At 44.0% G+C, this 17,325-nt stretch overlaps 1 protein-coding gene across 2 annotated transcripts in view; it reads right to left on the reverse strand.

Moving 5' to 3' along the window:
- Window positions 1-17,325, reverse strand: part of pcdh7b (protocadherin 7b) — a 108,360-nt gene that overhangs the window by 53,285 nt on the left and 37,750 nt on the right. For both annotated transcript variants that reach the window (XR_006093694.1, XM_042402401.1), the window contains exon 2: window positions 3,555-3,774. Coding sequence is in view for 1 of the 2 variants with exons in the window: in XM_042402401.1 (XP_042258335.1) it covers window positions 3,555-3,774 (220 nt within the window). In the remaining variant the exon portion in view is untranslated. The remainder of the gene's footprint in view (window positions 1-3,554; window positions 3,775-17,325) is intronic.

Below are 17,325 nucleotides of genomic sequence, written 5' to 3' on the forward strand. Positions count from 1 at the left end.
AACCTATTCTCACAGGTTTCTGACAGGCAGCTTTCGACTGTCTTTCACACTGAGAATCAACGTCTATGAAGATGAAACTACTGTAGAGTCTAGTTTGTGTAGTGGAGTAAGGGTCAAGAATGTGTTGATATTCCCACAGTGACCCCTGTTTTGAATTGGTTCTGGTAGAATCCGTCCAAGATGGAGAGAAGTCGTTCTCTTTTTTTTTTTTTTTCCCATTTTTTTTGACACTCCCCATGGAAGGAAATCAACCAATAGAAAATAATAAAGTTCGAAACCCGACCTTGAAGAAAGAGATGAGGAAAAGAAAACACAGTCCCTCGGCACATCTGTGCAGGAGGCAGAAAGTGAAAAACAAGAGTCTGTGTGTGTGTGTGTGTGTGTGTGTGTGTGTGTTGTCTTCACATGTGTTTGTCTGGGTCCGTGTTAATACGGCTGCCTGCTTATGTGTGTGTTTTTGTGTGTGTTTGTGTGTGTGTTGAGGGGTTGGACGGGTACTTGCGTGCGTGCATTCATGTGTGTGAGAGAGACAAGCAGCTGCGGTGGAGGACGATTGTTCCTGCACATTGTGTGAACATCGATTGACAACAACTGAGTCAGAGCTGGAAAAAAGCACGGAACCAAAAAAGGGACATTAGCCTTTGTCCGCGTTTCGCCCCGAACACAAAGCAACAACAATCAGACGTGATGAATCAGTAACGCAGCGAACAAAAAAATATATAATCAAATTTTCTGAATCAAAGTTTTCAGACTGCCGCTCGTGTCTCTCGCCTCAAGGTTGACGTTTCAACGGTCTTGAATTGATCCCAACCTCCACTACTTTGCCTCCACACACACACACACATACTACTCTCTTCCCCTTTACTTGCTTCCTTCTGGTCTGCACAGGACAAACGAGGTCTAAAACAGACTCTCTCCACAAATCATTGTCACAGAACGCACATAAATGCCTGCAATTACCTGTTGCTAATGATGCCCATGCCAGCACTGGGCACCACAGCAAGCCATCTGCTAACTTTTGTTCTCCCTCTTTCCTCGTAACTCCCTAATTTTGTTTAAAAAAAAAAAAAAGGAGGGGGTGGGGGAGGGGGGGGCTTTATATAGGACAAACACAGTGCTGATGGTGTCTGTGTGTGCTCTGGCTACAACACAAGAGGGAGTGTTAATGACTGTAGTTAGCTTCCCTCAAGAGGCGGGAGCAGTTTGCCAATATTTGCCCTAACCTTAGATGATTGCATTTAATTTACACTTTGGTATTTAGCTGATGCTCTTATCCAGAGTGACTAAACATAAATGAGCAAGCGAGGGGTCTAAGCATCTTCCGCAAGGACGCTTTAAGAGGAAGCATATAGTTTCTTTCTTCAGGGATTGAATCATAGGACGTAGAACTGTTACAGTCTCTCAGACCTCAAGGCCACCCTGCTGCCTATCTAAAGCCAGATTATATCTCCTGTTAGCCAGAGAGAGAAACTGTGTACGGACTCAGAATCGTATAAATGTGCTGCAAAGATGTGAGATTTTTGTGGTTGATTTGAGATCAGAAACACTATGTTGAACAGAACAGGCCTGTATTCACATGCACTCAATTACTCCCAATCTCACTTGTACAGCTGCCATTCCATCTACACACACACAGACACACACACACACACCAGTTCAGCTGATCTCACTAAAGATAGCTAGCAGCAGTAGAGCATGTTGTTTCTCTTGGATGGAGACTGATTCATGAATTGACCTTGACTCTGTTCCTCCAACAAATCTCTAAAGTTCCAGTGTACTTTGTTGTAGTATCCTCTGAAACTAACAACACATGCGCACCGAGGTGAAACCAAATTTGATCAATGTGCTAATTGTAGTTTTTTTTTAAATAATTCAAATTGGACAAACATTTCAAGACACATGGGTTTATATCATATTCCATTTTTGGATCCGTTTGTTTCACTACTTATGCTGGGGTTTTTTTCTTCTTCTCAAGGTGGATATGATTGACAGGTTGATCATACTTTTGATCTAACTGGGTTGTCTGCTATCAGCTGTCCCTGTCCAATTATTTTAAATAGAGACCAAATTGAAATTAACGTTTAATTGGGTGTAATTTGGCCAGTAAATGGGTACCTATTGTCTGAAAAAGGAGACTTTTTTTTTTAAATACCCACAAGGTAGCACCTATCAGCTCACATAGTTTCAAATCCCTTTTAATCTGTATTAATGCCAACATTTGAGAGAGGTCATTGCGGACACCTGTGTAACTGCCCGTTTGATGTCTAGTTTGCCTGACTTTATATCTCCTGAACAAGATTATAGCAAAACCCATATCTAGACAGTTTCCTGATCACCAATATTTTTTTTTTTATCTAGGCTTCACCTTGTGGATACAATGTAACATTAAACTGACTAGTACACCGCTACATAGATCCTGGCATGAGTTAAGAAATCATCTTGAAAGCAACTCTATCTAAGACAAGAGGATGTGAATCTTTAAGCCATTTCAATATCCTTATCCTAAGCTGCAGTGGGGAAGCCTCTGCACTTAGGCTTAGCACTCTCAAGACAGCTACTCCTTGTTAAGCATCGCCTCAGACTCCTAGACTATGAATGGGACCATTACCCCCATCTCTCACTGCACACCAAGATGCACACACACACACACATCCACACACATATTTTGTCCTTGGTTGGAAAGTAGCTCAGGCTAGCTGTAAGAAGGTTCTGCAAGGGAAAAAAAACAGTACTGTACCTAGGGACTGCCTTTATAATAGGCTCTTTTTCCATCTCTCCCACTCACTCTCTCTATACCGTGGTCTTTTTTTTTTTTTATTATTACAACCTACAGAACATCAGTTCTATCTCATGATTACAGAAAAACGACTCCTTCGTAAGGGCCTCGAGCCAAACACATGTTGCATATCAGTAAAGCAGCTATCTGTGCAGCTTCTTAACAATTCAAGTTGGGTATTTACCCCCCATAGTCGCTCCTCCTTTACTTTATCTCCAGGAATACATGGCGAGTTATAGAGATCATGTAGAAAATCTATCCCCAGTCAAGTTGAAACGTATACGCCAAATGAAATTCAATGAGAATTGTAAAGAGGTCCAAAACAGCTTCAAACTAAAAGGAGAAAGGCGGTTTGCAAGTTGTTAATCTAAAAGAATGTCTGTTAAATATACGTATATTCCCTCGTGTAGCCCCTTTGATCAAATAAACCTGTTATTTCTGAGACAGAACCATAGGTTTTATAATTAATCCCACACCTCATCTTCACATGATGTACAACTGTGGAAGTGTTAGCTTTAATAAAAGCTGCAACAGCTACTGCATCACAACCTCAAACACCAAATCATACCTAACACACTACAGATCTAACTAACCATTGCCACAAACATTTAAGCCAAAAAACACCTAAAGAATGAGAACTACTTGATAACAAATGTTCCTGCATGTTTGTGAGACTGTCTACCATCGGACGAGCTACGTGAATGCTTTAGGCAGTATGTGCGTGTGTGTTTCCTGTATCTTATCGTTTTCTTAATCTCCTTTCAGTGTTTGCCCCTACCATTTTCCATGTGCTCTGCCTCACCGACACTGCCATCCGGCGTTGTCCTCTCGTAGCTGTCCTCAGGTAGGGGAAGGGCGCCCAGCCGGGGGCCCGACGAACTCTTGCTGCTGGGTGTCTCCGACTCGTCCAGGCCGCTGTCGTAGCAGCTCTGCAGCGATCCCTGCTGGTGAGGGTCCTGGGGCTGGCTCACCACCGAGAAGGTCACTCGGCGAAACGGCTACAAGAGAAACCAAATGGCCGGGGGTCACTATAAAAGGGACTGTTTTACTTTTCTTTTTTTTTTTCTTTTTTTTTTCTGTTAGACGTCAGCGAGGGAGTTGGATCGCCTGGATTTTTACAAAGGGGAATCAGGTCAGAATGGTAGAGAAATGGGAAAAAGGGGCAAGGGTAAGGAGGCTATGCTTTATTGGAGGAGTCGAAGGTGCTGGTTTGATTTTAAGGACACAACTACAAGGGCTAACTTAATGCTACCTGATATGTCACTATGTCACAAGCTGCTCTATCACAGTAGCAAAGATCTTTTATTACCACAAACAAGGTCTCGCTTTTCTCTGACCATGAAAACTTTCAATAGGAGGCTGTATAAATGGAGTCTTTCACAAGCTCGCTCGAGGCTCAGGAGACCGAGCAAACATAGCAGCTAGCTAAACCTGTGTGTTAAATACAACTAAAGTTGGAAGAATGCGCCAGCCTTGCTCACTTATTTGTTTGTCCACTGAAAAGAGGACAAGGTGAACGAGCATCTGGCTCGGCAGGACGTCTGATTCTGACACCACAGAGCGAAAGCGCGGAGGCAAAGACGAGCGCATACAAAGTCGCTTGCGTGCGCGCGCACACACACACACACACACACACACACACACACACACACAAAAGGCTTTGCTAGATGAGCTGCGGCTGTCAATATGTGTAGCTTGCTCGAACACATTATTGAGCAGTGTCAGTGAGTTAAGCAGTAACAGAGCATGTCATTAAAGTGGAGACCTCTTTCACAATGTCTCAGTCTGTTCCCCCTTCCTCCCGCTACATCTCTCAATCCAAAGGGGGGGGGGAATGAAAGAAGGAGAATGAGCATAAGGCAAAGAATGAAAGACCGGGCTTTGTCATTACTAGAATAAATGGCATAACAAATGGCTAATGCCATTCATTAATTAGATACAAACACAGTCAGAGTTCGCCTGTGTTGCTGTGCATCTTCTCCTCCCGCCCCTTACTGGACCTCATCGTTTGCTCGTGTTCTCCTCCCCTTCTGTCTCCCCCCCCCCCCCTCCCCTCTTTCTTGTTTCCTTGTTCTATCATGAGAATATTAAACGGGACAGAAGCCCATTACTCTCTTTCTCCCTCCCTCTTCTTGCATTTGTTCCCCCATTGTCTCACCTGATAAAAAAAAAACTCTGTTATCAGCCACGGTGATCGGTAACTGCGCCTTAATTTGTACATCTATCCATAACCCATCACTCGATTCGGGAGGCCAACATCAAAACATCACGTCAAGCTCGTATCGCGTAGATATTCGGTACGTGTGAAAGTCTTCCTATGTCTCACAAGAGTGACAAATGAAGCGTAAACACACATATACACGAAGATGTAGAAACCATTCTCCGGAAGTGTTGTGACGGGTCGCCTTAGAGAGGTGAACCTCTTTGTTATTTTGTCATCCCGAGACACCCACTGTATAGCACCTCTGAATCTCTGCCAGGTACACACTGAAGACTGTTCTCTTTTTGATAATGAAATTTCCCACAAGCCACTGGGAGAAACGGACTTCCTTTTCATTGTGTGTGTGTGTGTGTTTGTGTGGAAATTTGCATTTATTTATTTATTTCCCGCCCGGGTTCTCTTTTTCTGGCTGGCTGGCTAACACAGCAATCTTGGCAATAAATCATGTTTCCATGTAATTACAATCAACACTCAACAAATGAATTGGTATAAATATTCATGCAAATTTCACTTGGATAGTCACACATTTGTTGCATAATTAAAATTGGGGCCCAGAAGGAGAACTGCTCTCTGTAAGTGTAATAACACTTGAAGAGATGTTAAGATATTAAACCATTTTTTTGTTTGTTTGTTTGTTTTGTTTGTTTGTTTTTACTCTATTTCTCCGAAACCCTTGTTTGGTGTGAGGTGTACGTTAGCAAGTCCCACAGATTGTTTGCGATTTGAAAAAAAAAAAAAAAAAAAAAAAAAAGTACTTTGTCTGGATCAGATTTAGTGGAGTGCCATACTTGGGAAACACGGTTTTCTAATGATACAAATTAAATGACTGTTGCCTAATGAATTGCTGGCAAGACCGTTGCAAAGAAAAGAAACACTCGAGCAAGCGCACACTGAGGGAAAATTGAGTTTTGGAGAGAGAAAAGAAGCTGACAGGAAAAAGAGAAAGAGAGAGAGAGAGAGAGAGAAAAAAAAAGTTAAATGAACAAATAGATTTTATTCACCTGAATTTCCCCTTATTTTCACTGGAGGGAGAGCGAGATAGAAGAGAGAGGGAAAAAAAAAAAAAAAAAAAAAAAGCTAATTTGTTTGCAGACCAGAAATGGAGTTCATGCAGAGATCGCCGGAGGCTTTGGATTAGAATCTACAGCAACCACCGTCTGCACAGCGACCTTCGCTCCCTTCATTCTGTGTCTTTTAAATAAATGAATAAAATAAAAAAGCGATTCTTTCTTAGTCATTTTTTTCCTCTCTTATATGTGTGTGTATGTCTAGGTGTGTGTCTCAGTGGCCAGGGAAGAAAAATGAATTGTCCAACATGCCCCGGTTGTCAAAACCAATCTTTTTTTTTTTTTTTTTCCCTTTCTCTCTCAAGTATTCATAGGGTGGACGATTTTGGGGCTCGCCACATGGCCAAACCACAGGGAGAAATTAACAAAATGATCTGCCATGCAGACACACAGAGTCAGCGGTGATGACTAGGGTTTTGCTGCCCTGAAGATACTTTAATGCATGAGTGATAGCGAGGGAGATTTTACATTGTGAGAAATAAAAATCAAGCTGTGGGTGTTACAGTGAAAGTGTTCCCCCCCCCCCCTCTCTATCTGTCCATGCTGTCATGTGGCACAAGAGTTGACCCCTTCTCACCAGATACCAACCATTTTCGGACTCGGTGTGTTTGTTAAGCCTGATTGAGTACATGCCCTTTGACGCCGTTGCCTCTACCTCCTACCCATGACCTTCTGCCCTCATGGTCAACTCAGCTGCCAATCAATTCAGCGGTGACCAAGCCAGAAAGACCAGCACACACACACATGCACACACACACATGCACACATACAAAGGGGCAATAAAACGGCTTGACCCCAGCCCCATTTATTTTTAAAGGATTTATATTTATTTGCACTTTATTTCCAAGTATAACTCATTTTATTGACTGTCTATGATGTGATTGATGATCTGAAAACCTTGGATTCAGAGATCAGGAAACAAAACCTCACTTTATTCCACTTTTACACTTCAACACCAAACAGCCGCCAAACAGGACAGGAACAGATTACGATGGACAGTCAGGTCTGCAGAAAACATAATGGGTGCCGACCTGCCCAACATCCATCCAGGACCTGTGCCCCTCCATAGTCAGGTAATGGGCAGGGAAAATCACTGAAGACCCCTCACACCCCATAACCTGTTCCAACTTCTCCCCTCCGGTAGGCACTACCGAACACTGTACACCAAAACTACCAGAGGAACAGTTTCTTCCCTCTCGCTGTCACACTTATGTACAATTAAATCAGTCATCCATCACTTCCAAATATCTATTTAAGCAGGCTATATATACTGTACACAGATGTGCACATACTGTACATAACCACTTACTGTACAGTATGTATCTAAAGTAACTTATTACATTCAAAATTTGTTTCAGCACTCTTTGCACTCTTACACACCTTTGCACTACTTGTATCCTTGTTTAAAATCTACAGAAACTGTTTCACCTGTATATAGACACTGTATGTTGTTGTCCATTTGTTGTTTCTGTATGTATATATCTATTTTTTTTCATCTACTTGCTTGTACATAATAGCCATATGTTTATGTTTACGTATCTCTTTTCAGCTTTGCTTTCTTTGCTTTGGCTTTATGTCCATGTGTCTCCTGAACATTGCGGTACATTGAGAGCTACTAGAAACCAGAGTCAAATTCCTTGCATGCATAAACACAATCGGCCAATAAAGCTGATTCTGATTCCCATGCATAAAACACACAGCTAAACCCCATGCTGTGTTCTGCCAGAGAGTAGCCAAGCTTTTAATGCATGGCTTTCATTACAAGTTAGCACTAGTTTGCTTTATCTTTACCAGATGCTGGGACCCCTTTTAAGGTCCTGACAGCGGAGGCCTCTTTGGGGTGTTGCCTGTGATTGAAAGCCAGCTGTGACAGCCACGGGTGATTGAGCAAATCCGTCATCCCAAAAAATGAACAATGCAAACAAGCCACAGGTTTATTGGGCGCGCTGGACGAAGCTTAGTCCGACCTTTTTCCTGGATGCTAAAGGGAAAACACATGGGCTGCCTGACTCAAGCTGAGTTAGAGCCAATAAAAACAGGGCCGTGCCACTCATGTCAATAACCTCTCTTGGATTTGATTTTCATTTCCTCCTCCATGGACTAAATGCTGAGCCACTGTCAGCAGCACTCTGTTTGAGCCCCATTTCTTTTTTTCTCCCAGTAAACCTTGAATTGGGAACACATTGTTTGGAGGTGGTGCGCCATGCTTGTGCTTAGCATTTGAGTACAGATCACTGAGAACGCATTCAGCGCACCTTTCTAAAGGCTTATACTAATGTAAAGTTTTAGTTTTTTCCAAATTTCCAATCATCTACCCATTCAGCATGCCACTCCTCAATGCTCATGTTATACAGCACCACTGCAGAACACACAAGAGTTACTATGTTTATGCTCTGTTGCTGCTTATCATCTATTGCGGAAGTCTTTTGAACCCGTTCTCTCTGGCTGTCTGGTTTTATAATTAAGCCCACCTTCAATACAACCTCTGGGCAAGGTGGAGGATAATATAACAGTGGAGGTGGGTCTGGTTTTTTAAAACACGGTGTGTGTAATTTCAGCTGTAAATACCTTTGGCGGATGGCAGTGACCCACTACCGTGAACCACAGGAAGTAATTGTGGCTGGGCCGGACTTGGGGCAAGGGGAGCAAACATAAACTGCAGGGCCAGTGTCTTATTGCAGTCAAGCGAGAGATGGAGGGACACAGAGAAGGAAGTATGAGTAAGGGAGATGGAAGGAATGATAAAAGAGGCCAGTCAAACAGGAGGGGAAGACAAAGAGACTTGGAGAGAGAGAGAGAGTGAGAGAAGGCAGTGACACATGAGCATGGTTATGATTGCCAAAAGTGCCAGTCGGTAATTAAGAAGCCATGTTTCATTTTTAATGGGCAACCAGACAGTGACCTGTGATACGCCACCTGAGACACGCAGAAAGCGCCAAATATCCACAGTACACCAAACAACATACTTGCTGGAATCCCAAATTAGTTTAACCCAGTCGCGATCGCTTGCTTAACAAAGCTCACATGCAGATGAGGCCTATAGTGTAATTCCAGTACTGTGGATTAAAAAGATCATCAGATAGACTGATGCCGAAGTGATAAATGAGACAAATGCCCTCAAGGTGAATGTCTGAGTGGAAATCAATTGGAATCTGATCAGGATGGGTTCAGGTTCTATTTGGGTGCTGCCCAGTTGCACTTAATTACGGGTGTTACGGGCTAACCTAAGAACAGAATGCTGATGCCGCCTGGCTTCGGTAGTTAAAAGCAAGCCAAATGCGCATAGTCTCTCAGGTGTGTAAGCCCCTCCATGAGGGACCAGGGGTATTCCAATGAGGATTTTGGTTTGGGCTGAGCAAGTTGTGGGAATGTTGGCAAACTATACCGTTTCGTTGCACAGCATTTGGGCAGTCAGCATTTTCTGTAAAAGCCACCACTCTGGAGCTGGAATGCCCTACCTGAAGACTTCAGTACTTTCCTTATCCTCTGTATTATGTTTTTTGACTTGTACTGCAGTGTAATATGTTTTGTGATAGGGGACCGCAAGTGAAACCTAGCTATAAGCTAACTCTGGTACAGTGCATCAAATGGCATTTATGTTTAAAGCTGTACACGGTACCTTTCAAATAAATAAAGAAATAAAAGAAAGAAAGTAGTGGGCTACAGCTTTGTTAGTGCAACCGCCTGCAGAGTCTCAGGTATCATGTTCTAGCCTGACTGATAGCTTTGGCCCTGTCAAGCTCCAGCGCTCCTCTTCACTTCTTCACGTTCCCTGTCTTGTTCAAACTTCACTCCTCCGCACACATTCCTCCCGGGTCACTCTTAACCATAAGAAAACGGCAGGATGAAGAGAAGAAAACCGGGGTTACGTTTCCAAAGAACACCCAAGACTCCAGGAGGAAAGAAAGAAAAATAAAAAAGCCGAGATAAAAGAAGTCCTTGCAAGTTCAGTCTGATTTTTCCAACAAAGTCAACAATGATGCAAAGTGTTGTTTTTTTTCCCTTTTTGTTCTAGTCTGCTGAGTTTGAAAAAAGTTTTTTTTTTTCCCCCCCTCATCCTTTTAGACAGTCAGGCATACAAGGGCATCCAGCTACCTTAACTGTGCACCCAATGATGGATTTGAAGATAAGAAAGAAATAGAAGTAGATAGTCAGATTACATTAGTAGATTTTAATGCCAAACTTCCATTTAAAGTTATGTCAGGGAGCCGCGAGGTCATACAATCCACATGGGCACAAAGCTTGATAATAACACTTTTAAACACCTTTAAAAATACTTTTATTACAGGAGGTGCAGACATTACGGGCAACACGGCACACAGTCTCGTTAAGAGTTGATGATGCTGTTAGCACTCTCCTGTCGGTCTTTGAAATGAGAGAGAGAGTATTTTTTTTTACCCTTCCATTTTACCATGTGGTCGTTTTATGATCTGACGGCGCACCGATCAATTGAATGTCCTTCAGCGCTTGTCCACTGCCGTTCTCTTGAGTCTTTACTGACCCTTTATTACGTTTGCTTGGCAGTGGAAATAACTGTATAAATATATATGCTCCAGTAAGAAAAGACCATTCAACTGATCCAAAAGGACAGCAGGAAACCCAAAACATGAACTCCCTGATGCTTCTGGCCATTGTGTGGTTGAGGTTGTGCCATAAAAAGTTGTTGCTAGGCACAAAAAGTCCTCCCGAGGAACTCTGTCGGGATAAATTCTTGGTCTCAGAGCGTGTGTCTTGGGAACCACTTTGGAAGGAGAAAAAGGAAGTGGGAATTAAAATGGGAAAAAAAGATGCAAAAGTTGGAAAGAGTATAAGAAAGAGTAGAGAAAGGGAGGGAAAATAGATGATAAGGAAAGAGAAAGTCAGGGATCCTTCCATCCCTTAGCTCCATTTTTCCTCCCTTCATCCACATCCCCCATTTAGTCTTTTATTTTCCCAGTGTGTTTGGAATGCCTTTGGAAGAGTGCCACAGCTAGCACTTTCCTATTAGCATGCACCCCATGCGCACAGCCGGAGAGACAGACCCGCAGGAAGAAAAAAAAAAAATGGTGTGTTGCTGGTGTTGAGTGGCAGTGGATTAGCTTCAAGCTGACAAATAACACCCTTTGTGGGATCCTTCTGCTTTTCTGCTGGGCTGCAGGAACACCATCATAGCCGAGCATAGTGTCATGTAACTGATAGCATGAGGCTAAAAAGGACATTAAAAAAAAAAAGGGGATAAATGAAAGCTACGTAATTCATAAAGGGAGGCTTGTCATTGTAGACCAAATGTATTTCCATTCATGCTGTGGTACATTTTTGCGGATTTCCAACATCCTCAGCTGTCAATCGCGAATTATGTTACATCCTCTCATTATGAATGGATGGGGCCTTCTCCCGTGTCGACATGTTAAGAGCCGCTGCTGCTGCTGACACACAAGTGCTTGGCAGAGACTTGGAAGGAGTGTCAACCAAACCCTGACCCCGATATTGCTTACATAGAGTCTGCCTGCAAATCCTAAGATCTCATTTCCTACTTTTTTTTGACTTCAGCTCTAGTTTGCACACTGACAACCGAATGGCATAACATCCACTGAGCAAGCGCACGTGATCGCACGTGTGTGTGTGCACGTATCAACCGAAACCGTGCCCCGTGCGTTCAGGCGTGCGAGAGCCTCTTGTCAAGTGTTAGTCGGCGTGTACGGTTGTGTGTCATTTCTTTGGCATTGTCATGTCATTTCACATGTCACCCTATCATCAGCTTAGGTTTCCAGCTCTGGCATGAGGAGGAAAGAAGAGGGGGGGGGGGGTGATCTAGGTGTTGCATGTGTGTGGGAGGAGGAGGAGGCAGCGAGGAGGGGGGGGGGGGGATCCATCACAGCACTGGCAGTGCTGCATCTGACCAACGGCCTACTATTGTCAGGATGTGACGAGCCCCGGGGCCGGCGCTAACGTTAGCTTGTTGTGACACAGGTCCGGGGTGTCAGCAGAAAAGCATGACATGGCATCAACGGAGCCTGGAGTTGGCACAAAGCGGCCAAATGCCAGAGCTGAGCTATTTGCCGTTACGGATATGAGACACAGCGGCTCGATTATTATGCTACCTGCGCCGCGCGGGCACAGATGGAAGATTTAGAAAACCTTCAAATGCTAAAGAAACGAATGTCACCCCCGATAGAGAAAAAAAAAAATGCAGCGATAGCATCTACAGGGATAGACAGATTTGCGAGAGAAGGATAAAGAAAGAGAAAGACTGAGATAAGGGAGGGAGAAAGAGACAGTGTAGAGGCTTTAATAAGGCTGATAAATGATTCTTTATTTACCATCCTGAGTCACTGATGACAGATAACCTGCATTTAGGGGATCAGGGCTGCCAACCAAACAGGCAAAAGAGAGAGGAGAGAGACAGATTGGGGGAGGTTAGAGAGCATATCCAGCTTATCCACTAATGAGGCGTTCTATTTGAGTATGATCATGCGGGCATGTATCATTCATGTGGGATAAGTAGTGTGTGTGTGTTTGTAGTGCCTGTCCGTGCCTCTGTTTCTGTGTGTGTCTGTGTGTGTGCCCTCGTGTCATCTTAAGAAACATCCGCACTTCCTTCATTCCATCAGGATAGCTCCACCAGGTGGCGTATCTTTGCCTTGATGAAATGAATGCCAAATGTATGTCCTGATCATATCACTTACACACACACACACACACACACACTTCCCTTACAGGTCCCATTCACCAGCTGTTCCTGACAACAGAAGCGTAGAACAATTACGATCCAAACAATTATGAAAACAATTATTACAAATGAGTAATTAAAAACTAATGTCAGGATAAATAAACGGAGGTGAGAGGGGAGAGAATGGAGGAGGATGGGAAAAGCCCAAGGCAAATGAGGGAGGGAAGGAATGAATAGAGAGTAGCAGGAAAGATATAGAGTGTAGTTGCTAACATGCTACACTCCGCCGGTGTTACACGAGGATTCACACATACACAGTCGCACCTTTAACAGAGCTCGAAACTTGGCATCGGAAGACGTCTCTCCCCTCCCCTCCCCTGCGTTTCTTCCCCGTCATGTCCCTCCATCCTCTTTCATCATCTCAACTCAAGCCCTTATCTCCCAACTTCTCTCTTCCCTCACTTCCCCCCCTATCTCCGTCTCTCTCTCCCTCTGTCACTCTTTTGCCCACTCCCCTCCCACACCTCGCTATCTTTGTCGAGATCACGCAAGGTCAAACCTCCCCGACGTTTGATGGATGAAAATGGAATTAAAATGAAAGCACACTTTCAGATAATGAAGATATGCGGCGGGAGATTAGGAAGCTGGGGAGGCTGCTGAGGTGCCGACCAAATTAATATTGAAATTTATGTGTGTTTGGCTTGGGCCCAGACAATCCCCATGTGTTATTTTCACCAGGAGGCCAAAGTGGAAAACATAACAAAAAATTTTAATAGCGTTTGAGGGGAGAAAATGAAAAGGCGGTGCTTTTTTTTTTCTTTTTTCTCCCTGCTATTTTTTTTTTTTCAACTGACTGTTCATTTTGAATGGCTTAGGAATGCAAAATGAAGTAGCTGAAGTGCACAATGCAGCCATTCAGCAGCAAGGGGGGATGGATTGTGTTGGAAATATTAAACGTGCACATCTTTTCGGGGACTTTATGCGTGGTGTTAAAAGATTAAAATCTTGATCTGGTGAATTCATGTGTGATGTTTCAAAGTTACAGTAAATGAGCTCTCTCTCCTTTTTTTTGGATGCTGGTGAAAGCCTGTTTGCGTATTGACACGTCCCCTATTTAGAGATTTGCAATGACTTTGAAAAAGCATATGATCTACTTTACAAAAAGTGACACGCGCAGGCACGTACATCTTACAATCCAATCTTCCCCACATCTCAGCGGTTCTAAAAGGCTGGATCAGTGATCAGTGTGTGTTTGAGGAGCGTGTTACAGAAGATAGGCGAAAGGGATAAGGCCCCCATGCCTCAGAAGGCATCAAAGACAGACAGTCTATCAGGGCGTCGTATCACTGTCTGATGACAGCGATATGCACACTAATCCGCATGTAAAATAGTCCTCTCCTCCAAGGCACTTCTTCGAGTGCACTTAGCTAACAGCAGTCTCTCTCCTCTCTCCATCCTTTGCTATTTCTTCTCTTTGACACTATTCCCACTGAATGAAAAAAGAGAAAAAAGAAAAAAAAAGCCAGTAAGATATGCTCTTATGTTCTCATTTTCAGCTCCAGCCCTATTAGATCTCATTACTTAGTTGTTGACTGGGCAGCCATTTTGGGCAGCTAATGGGAAATTTGATAATGGCGTCAGGTTGTTTTGGTCCCTACTGTCGCTGCTCTCCAGCACGCTTGCTTACAGTGGCACTTTGTTAACGGGGGTACAGGAGTGTCGGAAAAAAACAAAATTAACAACGAGGCTTGTTTTGTTCCCTCTGGTATTTCTGCCCAATAAGTCAAAAATAATGCAGAAAAACCATTGGAGGAGGAGTACAAAAGAAAATTCATGCGTACTTCAATTTGGCCCTTTTTCTTTTTGTCCTTTCTGAGCTACAAGCTGTTCACCTTATTAAATAAGAAGGAAAGGGGGGGAAAAAATGTGCTCAGGTTACATAGGAAATTGCCAATAATGAAGCCCTTTGTTGAGACATTTAGTAAACAGAAAGAATGCAGAAAATATATTTTTTTTCTTCTAATCTAATCAAAGGGTACAGAGAGGTCAAACAGGCATGATTACCGGACACCTGTGCCTGCTCTCCGGCGAGCTCTGTACAATGCCTGTGTGCCATCCATCCTCGCCTAGTGTGTGTTTGTGCATGTGTGTGTGTGTGTGTTTCACCTATCACCTTACCAGCAGCTGGTATCCTAGGAATAAAAGAATCGTCAGTGAGATTGGCCAGCGGTGGAAGAGGGATGGAGGAGGAGGATGGTGAGCGGTGGCGGCGGCGGTGGTGGTGTGCAGGGCTAGCAGATGGAATGGATCCTGTGTCACGTTGAAATGCCTCCCCCCTCTCCACCCACACACACACACACACACATATACACAGCACAGGTGAATGCACCTAACTGTATGCATGACCCCCCCCCTCCTCCCCTCCCCATCCGTACTGCTACTCATGAGAGGGACAGAAATGAGAGGGCAAGGTGCTTTACAGGGAAAGAATGGCTTCTATTGAAGTAACCTAAGCTAGCGCAGAAAGATCCTCCGTGTGGACATACAAGACGGCCCTCAGTCTCTGCAGTGACAGCACCCGTTCTGCTCACTGACTCCATGAAGGAGCCGGTGTTGGCGGTGGTGAGCATGTGTGTGTGTGTGTGTGGCTGGGGGAGGTCAATGACTCCGAGATGGTTATTGATTTAAAGTGACATCGGCATGACATATAATAGTGACGAGCGCTAAGAAACGGCGCTGTGCATCACGAGCGGCATCATCAAGGATCTATGATGCCGGATCAATACGGAGGCATGAAGTCAGGTTAGCGATATGTGTGTTTGTGATTGCTATGAATAGGCTCTCCCGCATCCTTGTGGATCGTCGGCGAGAACACAGAGAGAGAGCGGGAATGTGGTGTCCCTCTTTCCTCTCAACCAGCCACAACAGAACCAGCTTGGAAAAAAAAAAAACAACCCAACATCAAAACTCAAGGCCAGAATTGAGGCTGTCACATAAAAAAAAAAAAGACAAAACATCCATTTAATTTGAGCTCGTATTACATTGCCATTTTCGCTCTCTTTGATCTAAGAACAATACCCAGGATTTGCCTCATCCTGGGTTGGCTCCAAAACCCTTCCGCACTGTTATACCTAGTTTCTGTCAAACAGGTTTTCTCCCCATTCACTGTTTCATGAAGCAAAACTGCTAGCAGCATAGCACAGCACCCTACCGCAATAATGATGGCCTTCATCAGGCTGACTAATTTAACCCCCGGTGTAAATTGAGAGGTAGAGGTCATGGGGGGGGGGGGGGGGGGGGGGGTGGTACAGGGAGGCTGCAAGTCATCTAAAGCTGAAGCAGCTCTAGCTTAAAACAATAATCTGATCTCTAAAGGGAGAAAAAAAAAAAAAACAACAAAAAAAAAAAAAAAACAGCCGCCTGGCCCACATTTTTATGCTAAAAGAAAATTGGGTGTGTTTTATTTATCTGCACTGCAGACCACATTATTATGAATTTGGGGCATTGGAAGAGTAGTTATTTAGAAGGCTACATTTTATTCCCCATGTATGACTTTGCCTCCCGTGCTCGCCCCCCCCCCCCCCCCCCCCCCCCCCCACCCCCCAAACCTTCGCATCGCTGTGCCTCTGGTCTCCTTTTCTTCAGCCAGAATAAAAAGCAGGTCAGACGTAAATGACGACTCAATAAGCAAAGTATAAGCAAAAAAAAGTAGCGGTCACAGTCGTTAGCATGCGACACGGCAACCTCTCTGAGCCAAAATATGCAAATTTGTCTTCAAATATTATTTCAGGTGCTGGGAAAAAAAAATCTGCACACGCCGCCTTTGTAATAAGTCTGCTGACATGCACTCCCAAGGGAAGCGGGCTTTGAAGAGGTGTGAGGTGGCTGTCCCCTTTCCCCCCCCCCCCCCTCCCCGAGATGCATCTGCTGAGTCTTTTTGGTACTTCAGTGGTATTATAACATCTGAAGACACAGTTGTCGCACACGTACACACACACACACACGCTTATGCAGCAAATGGCCTTTATGTGTTGCTGAAGCACCGTGGTCCTGCATCGCAATGCTGGATGGTGTGTTTTTTGCACAAGTCGCCAAGCTGTTGTTAAGGAGTCATTGCATTTCTTTTTTTTTTTTTTGTTTCCCCCCCCCATCCCCAAACCAAACGCCGCCTGGTATCAGCCCATCCAGATGTGATCATCACCATTAGTGAGTTTGTTTTTTCAGCACCAACAACTTTTCATTTCTCATCCATCTGTCAAGAATATTACCTACCGAGTCATCCATCACACTCAATCCACTCCCTAATTCTCATGTCTCTCGCTCTGCTTATCTCAATACTTTGGAGCTGAGGCGGTAATACTAACAAGGTAGAGAAAGACGAATGGCTTGTTGGATCGTAAATCCGCAGATAAGGAGAGCGGTATGTTTCACATTACGGGGGTTTTTATGCCATGTAAGACCTTGGAGGAACTTTTCTTGGTGTCTTGGCGCTCACATGCGTAAAGCGCACACATGAATAAAGGTCCCTGTCATCCTTCCTTCTCTCCACTAATGAGTTCCATTTCATTCCCACATTCCTCTACATGACCCTATCAACCTCAGTCGTGTTGAG

Source organism: Thunnus maccoyii, chromosome 22 (genome assembly GCF_910596095.1).
Source record: "Thunnus maccoyii chromosome 22, fThuMac1.1, whole genome shotgun sequence".
In the NCBI taxonomy this organism is placed as follows: domain Eukaryota; kingdom Metazoa; phylum Chordata; class Actinopteri; order Scombriformes; family Scombridae; genus Thunnus; species Thunnus maccoyii.